Source organism: Parathielavia appendiculata, assembly GCF_033297405.1.
Source record: "Parathielavia appendiculata strain CBS 731.68 unplaced genomic scaffold N657scaffold_22, whole genome shotgun sequence".
In the NCBI taxonomy this organism is placed as follows: domain Eukaryota; kingdom Fungi; phylum Ascomycota; class Sordariomycetes; order Sordariales; family Chaetomiaceae; genus Parathielavia; species Parathielavia appendiculata.
In genome coordinates, this window is record NW_026944241.1 from 1 (window position 1) to 14,353 (window position 14,353).

The 14,353-nt window shown below is 56.6% G+C and overlaps 7 protein-coding genes across 7 annotated transcripts; 2 read left to right on the forward strand and 5 right to left on the reverse strand.

Moving 5' to 3' along the window:
- Positions 1 to 144: 144 nt before the first annotated feature.
- N657DRAFT_636981 (phosphate transporter) lies at positions 145 to 1,500 on the forward strand (the record flags this gene model as incomplete). Its single annotated transcript, XM_062791475.1, has 4 exons — positions 145 to 590; positions 660 to 781; positions 825 to 929; positions 973 to 1,500. Coding segments are annotated over 4 exons (1,201 nt in total), but the record flags the coding sequence as incomplete, so codon positions are not given.
- Positions 1,501 to 1,651: 151 nt separating this feature from the next.
- On the reverse strand, positions 1,652 to 2,647 carry N657DRAFT_636982 (uncharacterized protein; the record flags this gene model as incomplete). Its single annotated transcript, XM_062791476.1, has 3 exons — positions 1,652 to 1,790; positions 2,001 to 2,392; positions 2,555 to 2,647. The coding sequence occupies 3 exons, from the start codon at positions 2,645 to 2,647 to the stop codon at positions 1,652 to 1,654; spliced, it is 624 nt and encodes a 207-aa protein (XP_062643547.1).
- A 2,467-nt stretch (positions 2,648 to 5,114) lies between these two features.
- N657DRAFT_580886 (uncharacterized protein) lies at positions 5,115 to 7,240 on the forward strand (the record flags this gene model as incomplete). Its single annotated transcript, XM_062789488.1, has 3 exons — positions 5,115 to 5,250; positions 5,415 to 5,533; positions 5,633 to 7,240. The coding sequence occupies 3 exons, from the start codon at positions 5,115 to 5,117 to the stop codon at positions 7,238 to 7,240; spliced, it is 1,863 nt and encodes a 620-aa protein (XP_062643548.1).
- Positions 7,241 to 7,877: 637 nt separating this feature from the next.
- N657DRAFT_649743 (acyl carrier protein) lies at positions 7,878 to 9,100 on the reverse strand. Its single transcript, XM_062793791.1, has 5 exons — positions 8,849 to 9,100; positions 8,685 to 8,702; positions 8,519 to 8,599; positions 8,347 to 8,395; positions 7,878 to 8,274 (listed from the first exon to the last, which is right to left on the reverse strand). Exons 1-5 carry the CDS (start codon positions 9,080 to 9,082, stop codon positions 8,228 to 8,230), a joined length of 429 nt encoding a protein of 142 aa, XP_062643549.1. The 5' UTR covers positions 9,083 to 9,100; the 3' UTR covers positions 7,878 to 8,227.
- Positions 9,101 to 9,473: 373 nt separating this feature from the next.
- On the reverse strand, positions 9,474 to 10,384 carry N657DRAFT_580959 (NADH-quinone oxidoreductase; the record flags this gene model as incomplete). Its single annotated transcript, XM_062789493.1, has 4 exons — positions 9,474 to 9,550; positions 9,609 to 9,900; positions 10,014 to 10,041; positions 10,110 to 10,384. 4 exons carry the CDS (start codon positions 10,382 to 10,384, stop codon positions 9,474 to 9,476), a joined length of 672 nt encoding a protein of 223 aa, XP_062643550.1.
- A 705-nt stretch (positions 10,385 to 11,089) lies between these two features.
- On the reverse strand, positions 11,090 to 13,680 carry N657DRAFT_649748 (uncharacterized protein). The gene is made up of 3 exons (XM_062793792.1): positions 13,296 to 13,680; positions 13,067 to 13,226; positions 11,090 to 13,007 (listed from the first exon to the last, which is right to left on the reverse strand). Exons 2-3 carry the CDS (start codon positions 13,203 to 13,205, stop codon positions 11,173 to 11,175), a joined length of 1,974 nt encoding a protein of 657 aa, XP_062643551.1. The 5' UTR covers positions 13,206 to 13,226; positions 13,296 to 13,680; the 3' UTR covers positions 11,090 to 11,172.
- On the reverse strand, positions 13,664 to 14,338 carry N657DRAFT_649750 (uncharacterized protein). Its single transcript, XM_062793793.1, has one exon. It carries the CDS (start codon positions 14,324 to 14,326, stop codon positions 14,144 to 14,146), a length of 183 nt encoding a protein of 60 aa, XP_062643552.1. The 5' UTR covers positions 14,327 to 14,338; the 3' UTR covers positions 13,664 to 14,143.
- Between the last annotated feature and the right edge of the window lie 15 nt (positions 14,339 to 14,353).

Genomic DNA, 14,353 nt, shown 5'->3' on the forward strand with positions numbered 1-14,353 from the left:
AGCGTGCCAAGGCCCTTTAGGCTTCGTGCCTCCGGGCGAAATAAATTCCATCCATCCATCCATCCATCCACTGGATGAACCACCACCATTGGTGATCACCATCTTCTGTTGTCTCTGGATCTCCATCACCTTCTACACGAGCAGTTTCGGTAACGGCGCCAATGATGTGGCCAACTCATACGCCACGTCCGTGGCCGCGCGGGCCTTGACTATGCCCCAAGTCGGCTTCCTCTCAATGATAACCGAGTTCGTCGGCGCCGTGGGGTTGGGATCGCACGTGACGGGCACCATCAAGGACGACATCATTGACACAACACGCTTCGAGACAACGCCCGAGGTGCTCCTGCTGGCCATGGCCTGCGCCGAGTTTGGTAGTGCCTTCTGGTTCATCTTGGCCACCCGCATGGGCTTCCCCGTGTCGACCACCCAGACCGTCGTTGGCGCTCTCGTGGGCGTCGGCATCGCCGCTCAGGCCCAGGTTCAGTGGGCGTGGGAGGACGGCAGCGTCTCGCAGATTGCCGCCTCATGGGGTATCGCACCCCTTCTCGCCGCCGCCTTCTCGGCCATTCTTTTTACGACGCTCAAATTCTGTATTCTTGAACGCGAGGATCCTCTCACCGAGGCCCTCCGCGCTATCCCCTTCTAACTGGCCTTTACAGGCGGCGTCCTGGCGCTGTTCATCACCATCGAGGCGTCCGGGATCGGCCTCGACGAGCTTGGGCCCGGCAGAGCCGTTGGCATTGTGCTGGGCACCTTTGGCGGCTGCCTCCTGGTTGGCTATGTATTTCTTCATGCCCTACTTCCACCGTCGTCTGGTCAAGCAGGACGCGCGGCTCCGGGTGTGGCACCTGCCCATCTACCACCCGCGTCGGCTCTGGGGTTTTGTCAAGTACTTCTTCCTGCAGGGCGTGAAGCGCGACTGGGTTGACGTAATCTTCGCTCGAGCTGGCCAAGGTGCACGCGCGCGCCAAGCGCTACGACAACCGGGTCGAGCACCTGTGGACCTACGCCCAGGTCGCCAGCGCCATGATGATGTCCATCGCCCACGGCTCCAACGACGTCGCCAACGCCGTCGGTCCGTGGGTGGCCGCGTACGACGTCTGGCGGCGCGGTATTGTCGAGGAGGACGTCAGCACGACCGTCTGGATCCTGAGTATCGCCGGTTTTCTGCTCGGTGCCGGCGTCTGGTTCTTTGGCTACCACATCATCCGCTCGCTGGGCAATAAAATCACGCAGCTCAGTCCCACGCGCGGCTACGCCATGGAATTGGACGCCGCCATCACAGTGCTGCTTGCGAGCCGCCTGGGCCTCCCTGTCAGTACGACGCTGTGTCTGACAGGTGCTTTGTTTGATGTCGCGCTCATAAACCTCGACTTTGGCTCCGTCAATTGGCGCCAGCTGGGCTTCATCTACATCGGCTGGGTCCTGACCCTCCCCACGGCCGGTCGGATTGCAGGTTTGCTCATGGCCATGTCGCTCAATACGCCTCACTTTGCTTAAGTCCTGTTTTGAGAGATACATATAGAAGGACTGTTAGTAATGGAAAGACTAGTGCAGGTTTCCCGTGAAACAACCGTTCGGTCTGCGCGTTGGGCAATAGAAGAGACTCTCAAAACCTTTGTCAGTAGACTACCTTTCTTTGGCTATTCCACTACTCTCTCTCTACACTCAATAGCCCTTCCTGCACCTGGCGCAGAGCGTATCGTGCTTCGAATCCTCTCAGGTGCGACTTCCTCTCCTCTTTGGGCATGACAGCCACTGGACTCAGGTTTTCCAGCAAGCGCCGACTCCTGCAAACATAAGTGAGCCTCGCCGCTGTTGTGTCTGGGTTCCTCGCCAGGTATGGATAACCCGATAGCCAATTCCGGTGTGTGGCAGCAATGAAGACAAGTTTAATAAAACAAACAGTCAAAGCTTCGGACCTTTCGCGCCTTTTAGGATAGCCAACTGAAGTTCTCCTGGGGTGAGTGATCTCCATCTCGCTCTTTCTCGAAACCGACCTCTTCTGCTTTGGTCTCACAGCCTCAATGAGCCAGGGGACGGCGTATAACGCCAACGCTATTTGGGATTGTCTACTGGATCGTCCCGGCACTCTGGTGGCGTAGTCCCGTTCCAGCAGAGCCCACGCTTCTGCGGCTTGTGTGTCTGGAGTCTGGAGCGGCCGGCATGGCGCCAACGCTTTCGTTTGTTCCTCGACGACTGCCCAGAGTGTCTTGATCGTGGCCACGACCGTGAGCTCCAGGATACCGTTATCCGCCTTCGCACCACAAACTGTCTCCCGGAACCCACTCGGGGTGCTCGTCAGGGGCTTCTCGGTACCGCCTACTACTAGGGTGACGTCGATGAGAACGAATTTCCGATCTGGCTCAGGCCAAATCGAGTAACGCATGATCTAGTGGTGCATCCCGGTCCGATTGCCTATTGTCCATTTCCGGAGTTTGACGCCGATATTCTTGGGAGCCTCGAGCCTCCTGGCGGTCCGCGTGGACATGAACTGGCTACCTGTATGCTCGGTTGGCAAAGGCCGAAACCTGAAGCCGTAGAAAGTACATACACTTGGATTGTCTTGGCCGGCTTTCAGGTCGACAACAGTTTGCTCCAGGATGTACTTGGCATGCTCGTCATCAGAACCACCTCCAGCAGCCATCATGACGGAAATCTTGTCAAGAAGGGCCGGATGGATACTGGTCACGCCGGCGAGAGCAGCAAGGAACCTTCATATCATGACGGAGGCCTGACCGACGCCGAATCGTCACTCAGAAGAGGAGGGATCTTGAGAGCGTTGCCGCTCACCGCACACAGGATGGCCTCCTGTGCCCGAGCAAGTGTTGGATCAATGTACACTACAATGCGATGGGAACCCCTCGTTCTGCAGCTCTGCCAAATTGTCCCAAGACACGCCATCTTCTCTTGGTGAACAATTTCGTGATAGGGCAGTCACCGTCTTGGGGCTCGTTGTTGAAATAGAAGCCCTGCCGGGTAAGGGGCTCAAACGAAGCGCCGTGCCAGGGAACGTATCCGACCCCTATCATCTGTGACTGAAGCTGGAAGATCTGCGACTGCAGGATGGGCGTGACGAAGCCCACAGGAGGGCGTGGGTGATGGAAGAGAGGAAATCAACTAGCTCAGCCATTGGAGCGCCTGTACTGGTGCTGGGATGGGCGGGATGCTATTGTAGTCGGCAAGGATGGTGCGATCACCGCGGGCACCCGTTCGTCTGGATGCTTAGAAAAAAAGCTTGATGCGCTTTGCTTTGTTGTCGACAATTTTCCAGAAAAAGGCGTAGAGCACGGCGAGGAGCGCGGGCAAGTGCAACCAAGCGAACATTGCCGCGGACGAAAGCTCGTCAGGCAGAAGGGAAGTGAGGATTCCGGTCTTGTTTATCCGAGATGTTTTCGAACGTTGAGCTCGGAGACGGATAAGCTGCTTATGTTGGGCGTGCAACTCGAACAGGAACCTGGCCACGCTGCTGTTTTCCGCAGTACCAACTCGGCCACTCGGTCCTCAGATCCTCATTGACGTACGGCCTGCGAGCTGCTGAGGATTGTTCGGCCATTTCTTTGTGAGTAATTGCAGTTACTATGCCTGATCTCCAACGTGATGCCCAAGACAGGAGTAGCGCCCCTAAACGGTCGTACCAATGGTGGTACTGGCCAGATGACAGGCCATACTGTGAAAGACGGGGTGGTGATGGAGCCCGAGATTGCACCTTATTGTATTTTACAGTACCACCCAATTACAGGTAGTTGTCCACAAGGACTAGACTTTGCCGTTGCTGTTGATCTCGGGAGGACAACGTAAACGTGCAGAGACAGAGTTCGCAGGTACCGATGGAGTGGGCGTAGCGGAAGGGCCGGAGCCATGGCTAAGGTACGTACATAGGTAACAAACAAAACGGCAAAATAGATAATAAGAGGCGTCCGGTGATAAGGCATTTCATGCGTGACCTTTTAACACGAGCCCGGTCCGCTCGCCTTCGTTGATGGCGTATCACGCGAACAAACCTTGCAGACTCCCACCCTCCATCGCTGGGACAGGTGGGGACGGTAATGGTGGGCAAGGCCTTGCATGGGATGGTTCGATCTGGCCTAGTATCCACAGGCTAAAGACACAAACCTAGATTCAAGGCATCGGCCATTGTCCTCGTGATGGAAAGGTGCTGCTGAGCCTTGTTTAGAAATTGGTAGGTTGCGGTGAGGGACCTAATTCGGTAGTTGCAGACCATGGAGTGTCCCGAATGACAGAAAAGGTCGAGTTCAGGGTAGGTGGATGCCAGTATTGTTATGCAACTATGCATGGCTATGGCGTTCGTTAGCGTGGCACATGGCAGGGCAGTTGAGATGCATGAGATAAAGAAACCAAGGAACAGAGGAAAACGGGGAAAAGATAAAATTATGGAATATAAAGACGAAAAGAAAAAGAAGAGGAAATAGAAGAACATAACTAATGAGCAAGGAGAAGAGGAAAGAGGGGAAGAAAAAAGTGAAAAAGGTTATCCACAGTAAAGTGAAAGAAACCGCGGTGTAATGCTAATATTCCACGCTACAAACAAACCAGGGTTGAATTGTAACATGTACATACCAGATTGGCCACTTCACTGCAAGTATCCGCAGCTGGCTCAAGTCAGATATTTTGCCGCGGCACCCTGTGATGGTCAAGTCTCGTCTGATGGTGCGAATGTTGGATCGCAAACCCAAGGCGGATTCACCGGCTCGAGGAACCCGACTCCCACCCTGCCCACACCATCCACAGCGGTCTTCAAGCAATTAATTGATCTTGATGTGCTGCCGCCGCTCCCGTCTGCTCGTTCCCTTCTTATTGGCTGACATTAGCATCTGCATTCACCGTTATTGGTTCTAAAGTGTAACTTCCTTTCCATTCTCTCATCCTGCTCCGAACTCTGGTTTGCCGGTGGTTGGAAGGCTTGTGGAACTGCTCTTAGCCGACGTGAGCTCTGGTACCAAGGTGGCCCGGGCGCCTTCTGCCCCTCACCAGTCATCACTTGCCTCACGCAAATCGGGCCGCCCCTCCTCTGGCGCTGGCCGAACCCTTCCATCCGCGCGGAACCGATCAAACACGCACAACCTAACCAACTCTTCCCCCGAACCACCACGATGGCCACTTCCCATCCGAGCGACCATCGGCATATGCGCAGCGGAAGCCTCAACATTCCGCCTCAAGGTGGTCGCCTTGGTGGGATGATGGGTGTTGTGCCAGGCGCTCGCTTTGACGGGCCCCGAAGTCCGCCAAGTAAGTTGCGCCCATTCTCGTTTCCCTCTTTGGTCCTCAAGCACACGACACACGACATCAACGTACCATCGCAAACCCATAGCAATACCCAACATGCCGCCGTGCCGTGGTACCATGTCTGCCCTTAGCTCCTGTGCTAACCCGAGTTCCTGCTGTTTGGCCAGACACGTCGCATGTGCCATGCAAATTCTTCCGACAAGGCGCCTGCCAGGCAGGCAATGCGTGTCCCTTCAGCCATGACCTCAGCGCCGCCTCCGAGACGGTGTGCAAGTATTTCGCCAAGGTGCGTCGTGCCCGAGTCCGCCCGCTTCCTCCTGCCCCTGATGGCCTCGCAGTTTTCAGGAACCAGTCGTACTAACTCATGGTGTCATACTGAGTACAGGGCAATTGCAAGTTTGGCCCGAAATGCGCAAACATCCACGTGCTGCCTGACGGGCGTCGAATCAACTACGGCAAGAACGGTGTCACGATCGGAGCGCCTCCAGGAGTCGCCCTCGGGGTTCGCGTGAATCCGGCGACCTACCATCAACCGTCCAACAGCGCGCTGACCAACTCTTTTATGCGCGCCGACCAGGTGCCCGGATACGCCAACCCGGCTCCATATGGTGCACAAGATGACCTCTACAGCCACCAGTTGGCGCCCCAGCAGGGCGTGGAGCAAGTCCTTCCCGTAATCGACACCACGTACAGCTCCAACCCGGCCTCTGTCTACGGTTCCCCACGCGACGAGGACGCAAGTCGCCTCGGCCTCGGCCTGTCGCCCGTGAACACGAAGGGTCTCTCGGTCCTCGACGCCCCGCTTCCTGCTTCCTTCGACAGCAACGGCATATCACTCGCCGCGCGGTACGGTCCATGGCCAGCCTCGGTGCCGTCGAAATTCGGCCTCGAGTCCCCCTCACCGTCCCTCCACTCCGCTCGAGACGCCCGCACGTCCGAAACGCTCAAGCTCCTGCACACGTCGGCGTTCGGCAGCAGCGAGCACCTCTCGCCCTCGGCCATTGCCGCAAGCGATACCAACGGCTTCGGCAGCAGTCCACCCGTCGGCTCCGCCACCATGGCTTCGGTGCTGTGGAGCGAGGAGTACTTTGGGAAGCGCTTCATGCACAGCAGCTCGTTGCGCTACGCCAAACCGCGGCTGATCAGCAGCAGCGTGCCAAAGATTGATCGGGATTGGGAGGCCGAGTTTATGTTTGAGGAGGACTATGTCCCGGGCGCTCTGGCAAACGAGGTCCTGACGCCGGCGGAGAAGGCCAGAAGGGGGTCCAATACTAACACGGTGCGCATGACGGAGCCCATAGAGCCGACCGTGGAGTCTGTGCCTGTTAGCCAGACAAAATTCGGCAGCCCAACCATGTCGGCGAGCCCGAGTCGATGGGGGCCCCTCTTTCAGCGCCAGAAAGACGACGAGTTTGACGCCGGCGGATCTGCTCGCCCGATGAAGCATGTCTCGCAGTTTGGGCACGTGGGGAGTCCGCTGAGGAACTCAAGCCTGGCATCGGCCATCATGGCTGAGGTTAATGGGGAGTCAGCTAGCGGCCCGGCAGCGAATGCGGAGAGCGGGAATGAGTCGGTCTCGGCGCTGACGCGGCAGCTTCGAGAGACACGTTTATCCGAGGGCGGCCCGGGAAGCTCCAGCCCCCATATCTACCCTACCGCAATGCGGAACCACAAGACGAGCGGCCAGAGCGTCGCAAGCGCCGGGATAATCGGAAGGGAGCGGGAGAAGGATCGAGTGGCTGAGCGGCACGCCAGCAGCGGCTCCATCAGCTCGAGCGTAACGGGGAGATTTACCACGCCGATTGACGAGGAGGAGTCCTCGTTTGTCTTCAGGATGGAAGAGGAAGACGATTCGCAGACACGGGCAAGGAAACGTGCGTCGGGAGGAAATACCGGCGTCAGCAGCCCGCTTAGCTCCGCTTGGAGCTACGCCAACGTCGTTGCCAGCAACAGGAACTCCACGACCGCGGCCAATGGGAGCAAGGCTGCGTGACGGGCCGAGCAGGCCGGGAGTAGGTATACTGGACGGTGTGCTCAAGATGCATGAGCGGGGGATACTCAACCGAATGTGGGTGCATTGGTGAAGAACGTACACAATAACGACTGCATTGGTGCCATGGCAACGGAGCACATCGGCGTGTTTCAGCGTTGGGGGATAATGTGGCGGAAGGCCTCCCGCAGAAGACACTGCTCGGCGTTGATACCGAAAAGGGCGTTGACCCCAGGTTGACTGACAGCTTCACATTTCCATTTTCTGCGGCAGGCGTCTGTGGATAATCTTGTATAGACGGCTTGGGAAGGCGTTTCATGGCGAGCGTACGGGGCATCTACATCTATCTCCACCACGTACATATATGCAACATGGGCTCATCGGCCCCTGAATTTGCAGGTTTCAAAGATGCGTATTCGTGCGTGCACTATCCGTATGCCTGAACTCGAGAGTTGTGGCTGCAAGACGCTCAAAGAGGTATCAGATGGCTTGGATCCAGAATCACTCTCAGCACATGCCGTAACTGATCTGTGAGCAGGTTTAATGCCCACTGGAAAATCAGTCATCCACACAGATTACACCCACCTTCCGGATGCCGCCCCTAGTGCAAGACACCGTATCACCTCAAGAGCAGGGCGAAGACGAAGGTGTAATATAGCAATATTTGTCTCGCATTCATATACAGAATACCCAACATCTGTGGAGTACCGACGTATAACACTTGGAGTGAGCTCAGCCTGGGTTTTACGCAAGGATGGGCCGGAGGAGAAACTCTGATGGCAGGACAACGCGCTCGCCGGCCCTGGCATTGATATGCTGGAATAATTTGACGCAGGACATCTCTTCCTCCATGCAGGCCAGCCCCAAAATGTCCGTATTACAACCACATCCCCAACCAAAAGACCCGTCTATCGTCCAGGCAGCGGCGAGGGTATGCCCCGTGTTGCAATTGTCATGATATGGTACAGGCAAACGGTGAAGCACGATCTCTTAGTTCGCGTCAGGCTGGCTGAGGATGTACTCGACAGCCTTATCAACTAAAATGGCGGCAGCGGTGTCAGTACACTTAAGCAAAGACATGGGGCCGGGGGGCAAGCAAAACGACGTACCGCTGTGGATGGCGTCGGCATCCTTGTCGGGGATCTCAATGCTAAACTCCTGTACACCAAGCCTCCGTCAGCGCCACATTATTGACTGAGCTCCAGACGGGGTTGCGAAGTCGAGAGGGGCGGATCGCAGCCCACACCACATCCCCTTGCCCTCGGATGGGAATCATCGTACCTCCTCGATGGCCATCACAACTTCCACCGTGTCCAAGCTGTCCAGGCCCAGGTCGTTCGCAAAGTGCGCCGTCTCTGTGATCTGTCGTATCCGGGAACAGGACGTGTTAGGGTTCGACTCGAAACAGTCGGTTGACTGGCGGCAGATGCCAAATGTGCATACTCACGTTGCTGGGGTCGTTGACCTGCAGAAAGCCACGTTAGCGAGTCTCCATGTTACGGGGGAATCAGGACTGAAAACTGAAGCGAGAAAGCAAGGAACTGCCCGGCTGCATCACAGAGTTGCCGCAAAGAGCAGACGGAAAGACAAGACAAGCTGCCGCAAACCAACCTTGTCGAAACCAGACAGCAGCTGCTTGATCCGCTCGTAGACCTCGGTCTTGTCGAGCGAGCTGCCCGAGGCGTAGCACCGAACCGCTTGCCAACTGAGCGTCTTTGGCACGAACGAAGCGACTCTCGGCGCAGGGGCGACAGCGAATCTCCTCGCAGCCGCCGACGACATGGGGCGGCGCATGGCTGTCCGCGTCGCGGCAGCGGCGGATCGGAGAATGGCTGTGCGGAACATTGTGGCGGCTTTGGCGGGATAATCTAACGATGTGCCGTCGAAGGGTTCGCGATTGGGGTTGACTCGGCGTTGTATCGCGGGTGCAATGGGGAGGAGTGTTGATGATGGGAGTTGACTGGAAGCAAGCAGTATCACGGTAAATTTCTCGCCGTCAGGATGCTCGCTGGAAAGCTCGGATCGCATGCGCCAAGCCCAAAAGGCTCATGGGTCGTGCGCAATCACGTGACCATCTCGCTGGTCGGCGAATTGGCCAGTACGTCAAGAACACCAGGTGGGTTGCCGACAAACGAAACAAAATACGTTCTCGGTCTGGCACGCGGAACAGTATGTACAGCTTGTCTACAAATTTTGTGACCTCCACTTTCATCAACCACCCAATCCTCCGCGGGTCTTATCTGTACGGAGCATCCGCCCTGATGACAGCAGCAAGCTCCGGCTCCCACTTGTCTCCGTTGGCCAACAATTTTTCTGTCAACGAATTAGCATCGAGGCCAGACTTTAGATCTAGATGAATTTCAAGACACACCCTTGTTGTAGAGAAGCTCCTCGCGCGTCTCGGTGGCATACTCGGCGTTGGGCGACTCGACGATGGCATCAACAGGACATGACTCCTGGCAGAAGCCGCAGTAAATGCACTTGGTCATGTCAATGTCGTAGCGAGTCGTCCTCCTTGAGCCGTCGGCACGCTCCTCCGCCTCGATCGTGATGGCCTGCGCGGGGCAGACGGCCTCGCACAGCTTGCAGGCAATGCACCTCTCCTCACCTGACGGGTACCGGCGCAGAGCGTGCTCTCCGCGGAACCGGGGAGAGATGGGGCCCTGAGCAATCGTCAACCTTGTGCTAGCAAAGAAGCCCAATTTTCCAGTGTGATGAAGCATGGAGGCATCCACGGAGCTTCCCAGCCAAGCATCCCATCAAAATCTCAACGCACCTTCTCAAAGGGATAATAGATCGTGTATCTGCGCGCCCAACATATCAGCCTATTGCTTCGCAGATGGAAAACCAAGGACATCGGGCAAGTACTCACGGTGGTCGGAAAAACTGCTCTAGAAGCACGTACATGCCCCGCAGCATCTCGGTCATGAGGAAGTACTTCCCAACCTTGTCCACCGTGCTCTCCTTCTCCTGATCCCATTCGGTAGGCGGCCTGAGACGGAAGTTCTTGGGCGGCGGGCCGGCCGGCGTGGCGTAGCCTCTCCTCGCGACCAGCATCTGGGACGGGATCGTGCGGACGAGGGTCGAAGGCGCCCGGACGAGAGGCAGCTGGCGGGCGGCCTTCGACACGGTCGAGGTCGCGATCATGGTGATAGGGTGACGTGCGACTAGCTGACACGCGGGTTGTGGATCGAATAGAAATCGCAGCAAGAGCTGGTCGCTATGGTCGGCACGGCTCGCTTCGCACTTTTTCGCGCAGGCTCGGTCGCAGATTGGATGATGTTGGCGGTGTGCCGAAGGATACAATGGTGATGGACTTCGTTGGCGTGGAAGACCGAGTCGGTGGCGGGGAAAGGTTGGAGATGTGAGGGGCGACTTTCTCGAGTTCTCCCGATGGAGGTTGACGGCTTCGAGCACCGTAAGCTCAGACTGCGACGAACAAGTCGGCATCTGGGGCGCGATGACAATTCATGGGGCTTGATTGGGTCAATTGATCAGATTTCTGGACCCGCTTAATCTGTCACGTGAGCCGCCCAAACCCTGACCTCAATTCGTCGCACCGCATCCTCCGAGCGCGCCTGCAATTTGTCAACTAACCACGAGCTCTCGACGATGAAGTCACATTTGGTTTGAGGATTATTGCTTCAGGAATGACAACTTTAAGGGCTTGTACGAGATCAAGGCAGAATCACAGGGAGGGATTATGTAACTAGCATCATGGCCCTTTAGGCTTAGCGCCTCCGGGCGGAATAAATATCCATCCATCCATCCGCATCCTCCGAAGCTTGCCTCATCTGCGTCTGCCAGCGAACGATTGCCGAGGGAAAGTTTGGAATAAATGGAAATATCGCATCAGTTGCATGTTACTTCACAGAAAACTTTCATTTGGCACCATCGGATGGTATTTTACACAGTTCGAGTGGGCCATAGGTACATCAGGAATTCCTCCCCCATGTGGTCCACCAGACCCCGATATTCGCTGCCACGACCAAATCCAGCATTTTCAGCCCTTCATCGTGGATGATGAGCTTTCCCAGCTTGGCTCTCTTTCCTCCGTTTCCGCCGCCAGCATTCTCCTTTCCTAAGCTCAAATCCATGGGCGTGTTGCTATTGCCGTACCCGTCGTCGTCACCACCATCGTCGGACTCCTCCTCGCTGCTCCGCGACCTGTGATGGAACAGCTTGCTCAGGCGTCCCGAGACATGATTTGTATTCTTGGTTCCGCCGTCTCGACTGACAGTGTTGTGAGCGGGTCGGCGCGGCAGGTTGAACCTCAGCTCGCTGACCGGCTTCGCGCCCACCAAAGCCGAGGATAGCTCGTCGCCGCGGGACCGGCCCATCGCTTGCGCATCGCGAATGCTCTGCGCCACCTCGCGGGGATCGAGTTTTGCGTCCGCCGGATCGAGTACATGGCGGCACTTGAGACTGCGTCCGTTGGTGCTGGTTCGAAACTCACACCTGCCGTTCCAGGGGCTCAGGAAGACGTAGCCTTTGGGTTTCAGACCTGGGCCTGGGTACGTAATGATCGTCGGCGAGTGTCTCCCGTCGGTCGAGTCGACCGAGCCGATGGTCGAAGTACTGCCATGTCTGGAGTGGAAGGGTTTTGACGCCGAGTCCTCTGGCGATGCTCCCCCGGCTATGGCCTGGCTCCCTGAACGCTCCCTGCGCTGGAAGGCCTTCTTGAAGTTTGACGTCCAGCTCGCGCCGTACGCCATGACAACCTGGCGCGAAAACCCCTCCTCGGCCGGCTTCCATGCGGCAGGCTTCAACATGGGAGCCTGGTCTCCCCCTGGTCCTGACACTGGTCCCTGCGTCAGCTGTTGCGCAAAAGAATGCGCAGAGGTTGGCCGGTAGGCGTTCACATCTGCTCGGCTGGGCATATCGCGGTACTTGGCGTAGCCCGCCGTCTCGAGGCGGATGTCGATCTTGTGGGTATACGAGAGTAATTCGCCCATGTTCTCCGAGTCAAGGTTCGGGTTGGCGGCTTCGGGCGTGGGCACGTTCGTCTGGAACGATGTGACCTTGCCGACGTTCCACTGCGCTCCTGAGGCAGGGTCCCTCCGGATCATCGTGAGCGAGAACGACAGGGATGACGGGGAGCGTCCAGTTTTCCCAGGCGATGGTGTTCTTTCTGCGTACAACGAGGATGCGGGTGAGGTGATCCGCACAGTTTGAGCGTCGGGATTCAGGTTCGCAGTCAGTATTGTTGGTTGAGTCGGAGTCACCGGACGGCGATGGGGCGTGGTGCCGGATGTTGGACGATGGTTATCGCCGTGGACAGCAGTACCCCACGACCCTGGTGGTGTTCTGCTGCGCTGTATCATCGCAGCTGGCGGGGTTGGGCGAGGAGGGAGGTCCGGTGCGTCATGTTCATGTGGGCCTCCAGATCGCCGCGTGCGGAACATGGGGTTTTCTCGGTATCCCTCAACAACGTCGTCTCGTGACTCTCCTTGGCTTTGGCGGGATGGATGATGTGATAACTCAGGATTGACAAGAGTAGATGTTGCTGCCAACGCATGATGTGGCTCGCTGCTGGTGATGACACCACTTTCCGGTCTTAGGACCTTGGCCGATGCAGGCAACGGCTTCCGCGGAATCGCACTTCTTGCACTCTCGCTGCTAGACCGAGGTGAGACACCGCTCTCGGACTGTGTCGGGACGGCCAGCAGCCCATCTTGAGGTGAGTCAAGGTGGAAATAATAGAGGGAACTTGCGACGTCCTCAGCAGTCACATTATTCTTCAGTGGCCGAAAGGTAGAAAGGATGACGTCTGCGGAGAAAGTAAGGTAAGCACCCGTTGCAACGTCCGCCGCCGGGGGCACGACGCACCTTGCGTCCCAGGAACTCGCGAGATATACAGAGTTAGCGATTCGCGCAGGTCTGGGTGGTAGGGGTATTGGGGCGGGTTGGCGGCGAGATAGTTGATGGCTGAGAGGGACCTTGCTTCGGGCTGCGGCCTCGTTGCCATTCTTGTTTCTCAAAGCTGTAGCTGGTACAGTGAAACTGAATGAGGAACTCTTCGAGCTGTGGTGGAGTCATAGTAAGGTAGTATACTCACAGGTCAGGCTTCTTGGGTGTAACCTGGCAACGCAGGAACCGGAAAGCAAACAAACAAAGCCAGAAGGGGTAGGGCGGAGGAAGCGAAATGCTTCTGCGTCGCGTCGGCAACTTCAAACATCGACTATTAAGTCCCCAGTACGATGCGTTTTCGCTGAACAGGTGTCCATCGGTTTCTGGCCCAATTCATCCAATGAGCGGTAGGCAGTCCGGTCAATCCAGTGACGTCGCCCCAAACCCCGGGGCGGTGCTCACCACAGCAGTCGTCAGCCGGCGGTGGCTGTGTGGATGGTCAGTTGACCTTTATAGACAAAAATTTGCTTAGATATAATTCAGCGGACAGTTCTAAATAGAAACACTGGCTCACGGCTTATCTTCGTCCTGACAAGTGGCGGAAAACATCGAGAATTGTTCATGGACAAACAAACTCCACAGCACACGTTGCTTGGCGGGGCCTCGGTTGCTGCCTGAGCTGAAAGTGGAGTCTCCCAGCTCCCATCCCGATATGTGGTGCCAAGAAGCAGAATTCCAGATGTGTCTGTTCTATCATCAGCTACCCCCAAGATCATCATCTGAAACCGTCCTCGTTTGCGGATGGCCTCTTTACACGATGGTCCTGTAACGCCCTGTACCTAGCAAATGAGGCCACTGATCTGTTGAACCGCAAGGAGGCACGCCCGCTCCTAGCCTCACGTCCAATGGCGGCTGAACCCACTGTTCAATGACTCAACCCCATTTCCGAGTCCATGAAGCAAGAAATCCGTAAGTGGTAATATAAAGGGGCTCCTATACTCGTCTCATGTCGGTCACTCCTCAACATTACACATCAGGGTAACGTTCATTTGATCTTCAGATCTCGTCACGGACTTCAGCTGGTTCCAGTCCCTGACATGCCCTCTGTACTATCTGTTGGAACCTGCAGGGCGACGACCGCTGAGATATGCGCTGGAAGAAGCTATTCCCAGTCAAAGCAGTGGATTGAATTTTTAAGGTGGTAAAAAGTGATTGATTGACCATGCTGTTGATGGGCATGGGAGAGGACTAAGTATGTAAGGAAGA

Excerpts from the sequence above, each read along its gene's own strand:
- N657DRAFT_649750 (XM_062793793.1), bottom strand. The coding sequence starts at position 14,326 with ATGCCCATCAACAGCATGGTCAATCAATCACTTTTTACCACCTTAAAA.
- N657DRAFT_649748 (XM_062793792.1), bottom strand. The coding sequence starts at position 13,205 with ATGGCAACGAGGCCGCAGCCCGAAGCAAGGTCCCTCTCAGCCATCAAC. Across the intron at positions 13,008-13,066 it reads GCGAGTTCCTGGGACGCAAG|ACGTCATCCTTTCTACCTTT; the intron begins GTGCGTCGTGCC and ends CTTTCTCCGCAG.
- N657DRAFT_649743 (XM_062793791.1), bottom strand. The coding sequence starts at position 9,082 with ATGTTCCGCACAGCCATTCTCCGATCCGCCGCTGCCGCGACGCGGACA. Across the intron at positions 8,396-8,518 it reads TTGTGATGGCCATCGAGGAG|GAGTTTAGCATTGAGATCCC; the intron begins GTACGATGATTC and ends CTTGGTGTACAG. Across the intron at positions 8,275-8,346 it reads TGCCGACGCCATCCACAGCG|TTGATAAGGCTGTCGAGTAC; the intron begins GTACGTCGTTTT and ends CCGCCATTTTAG.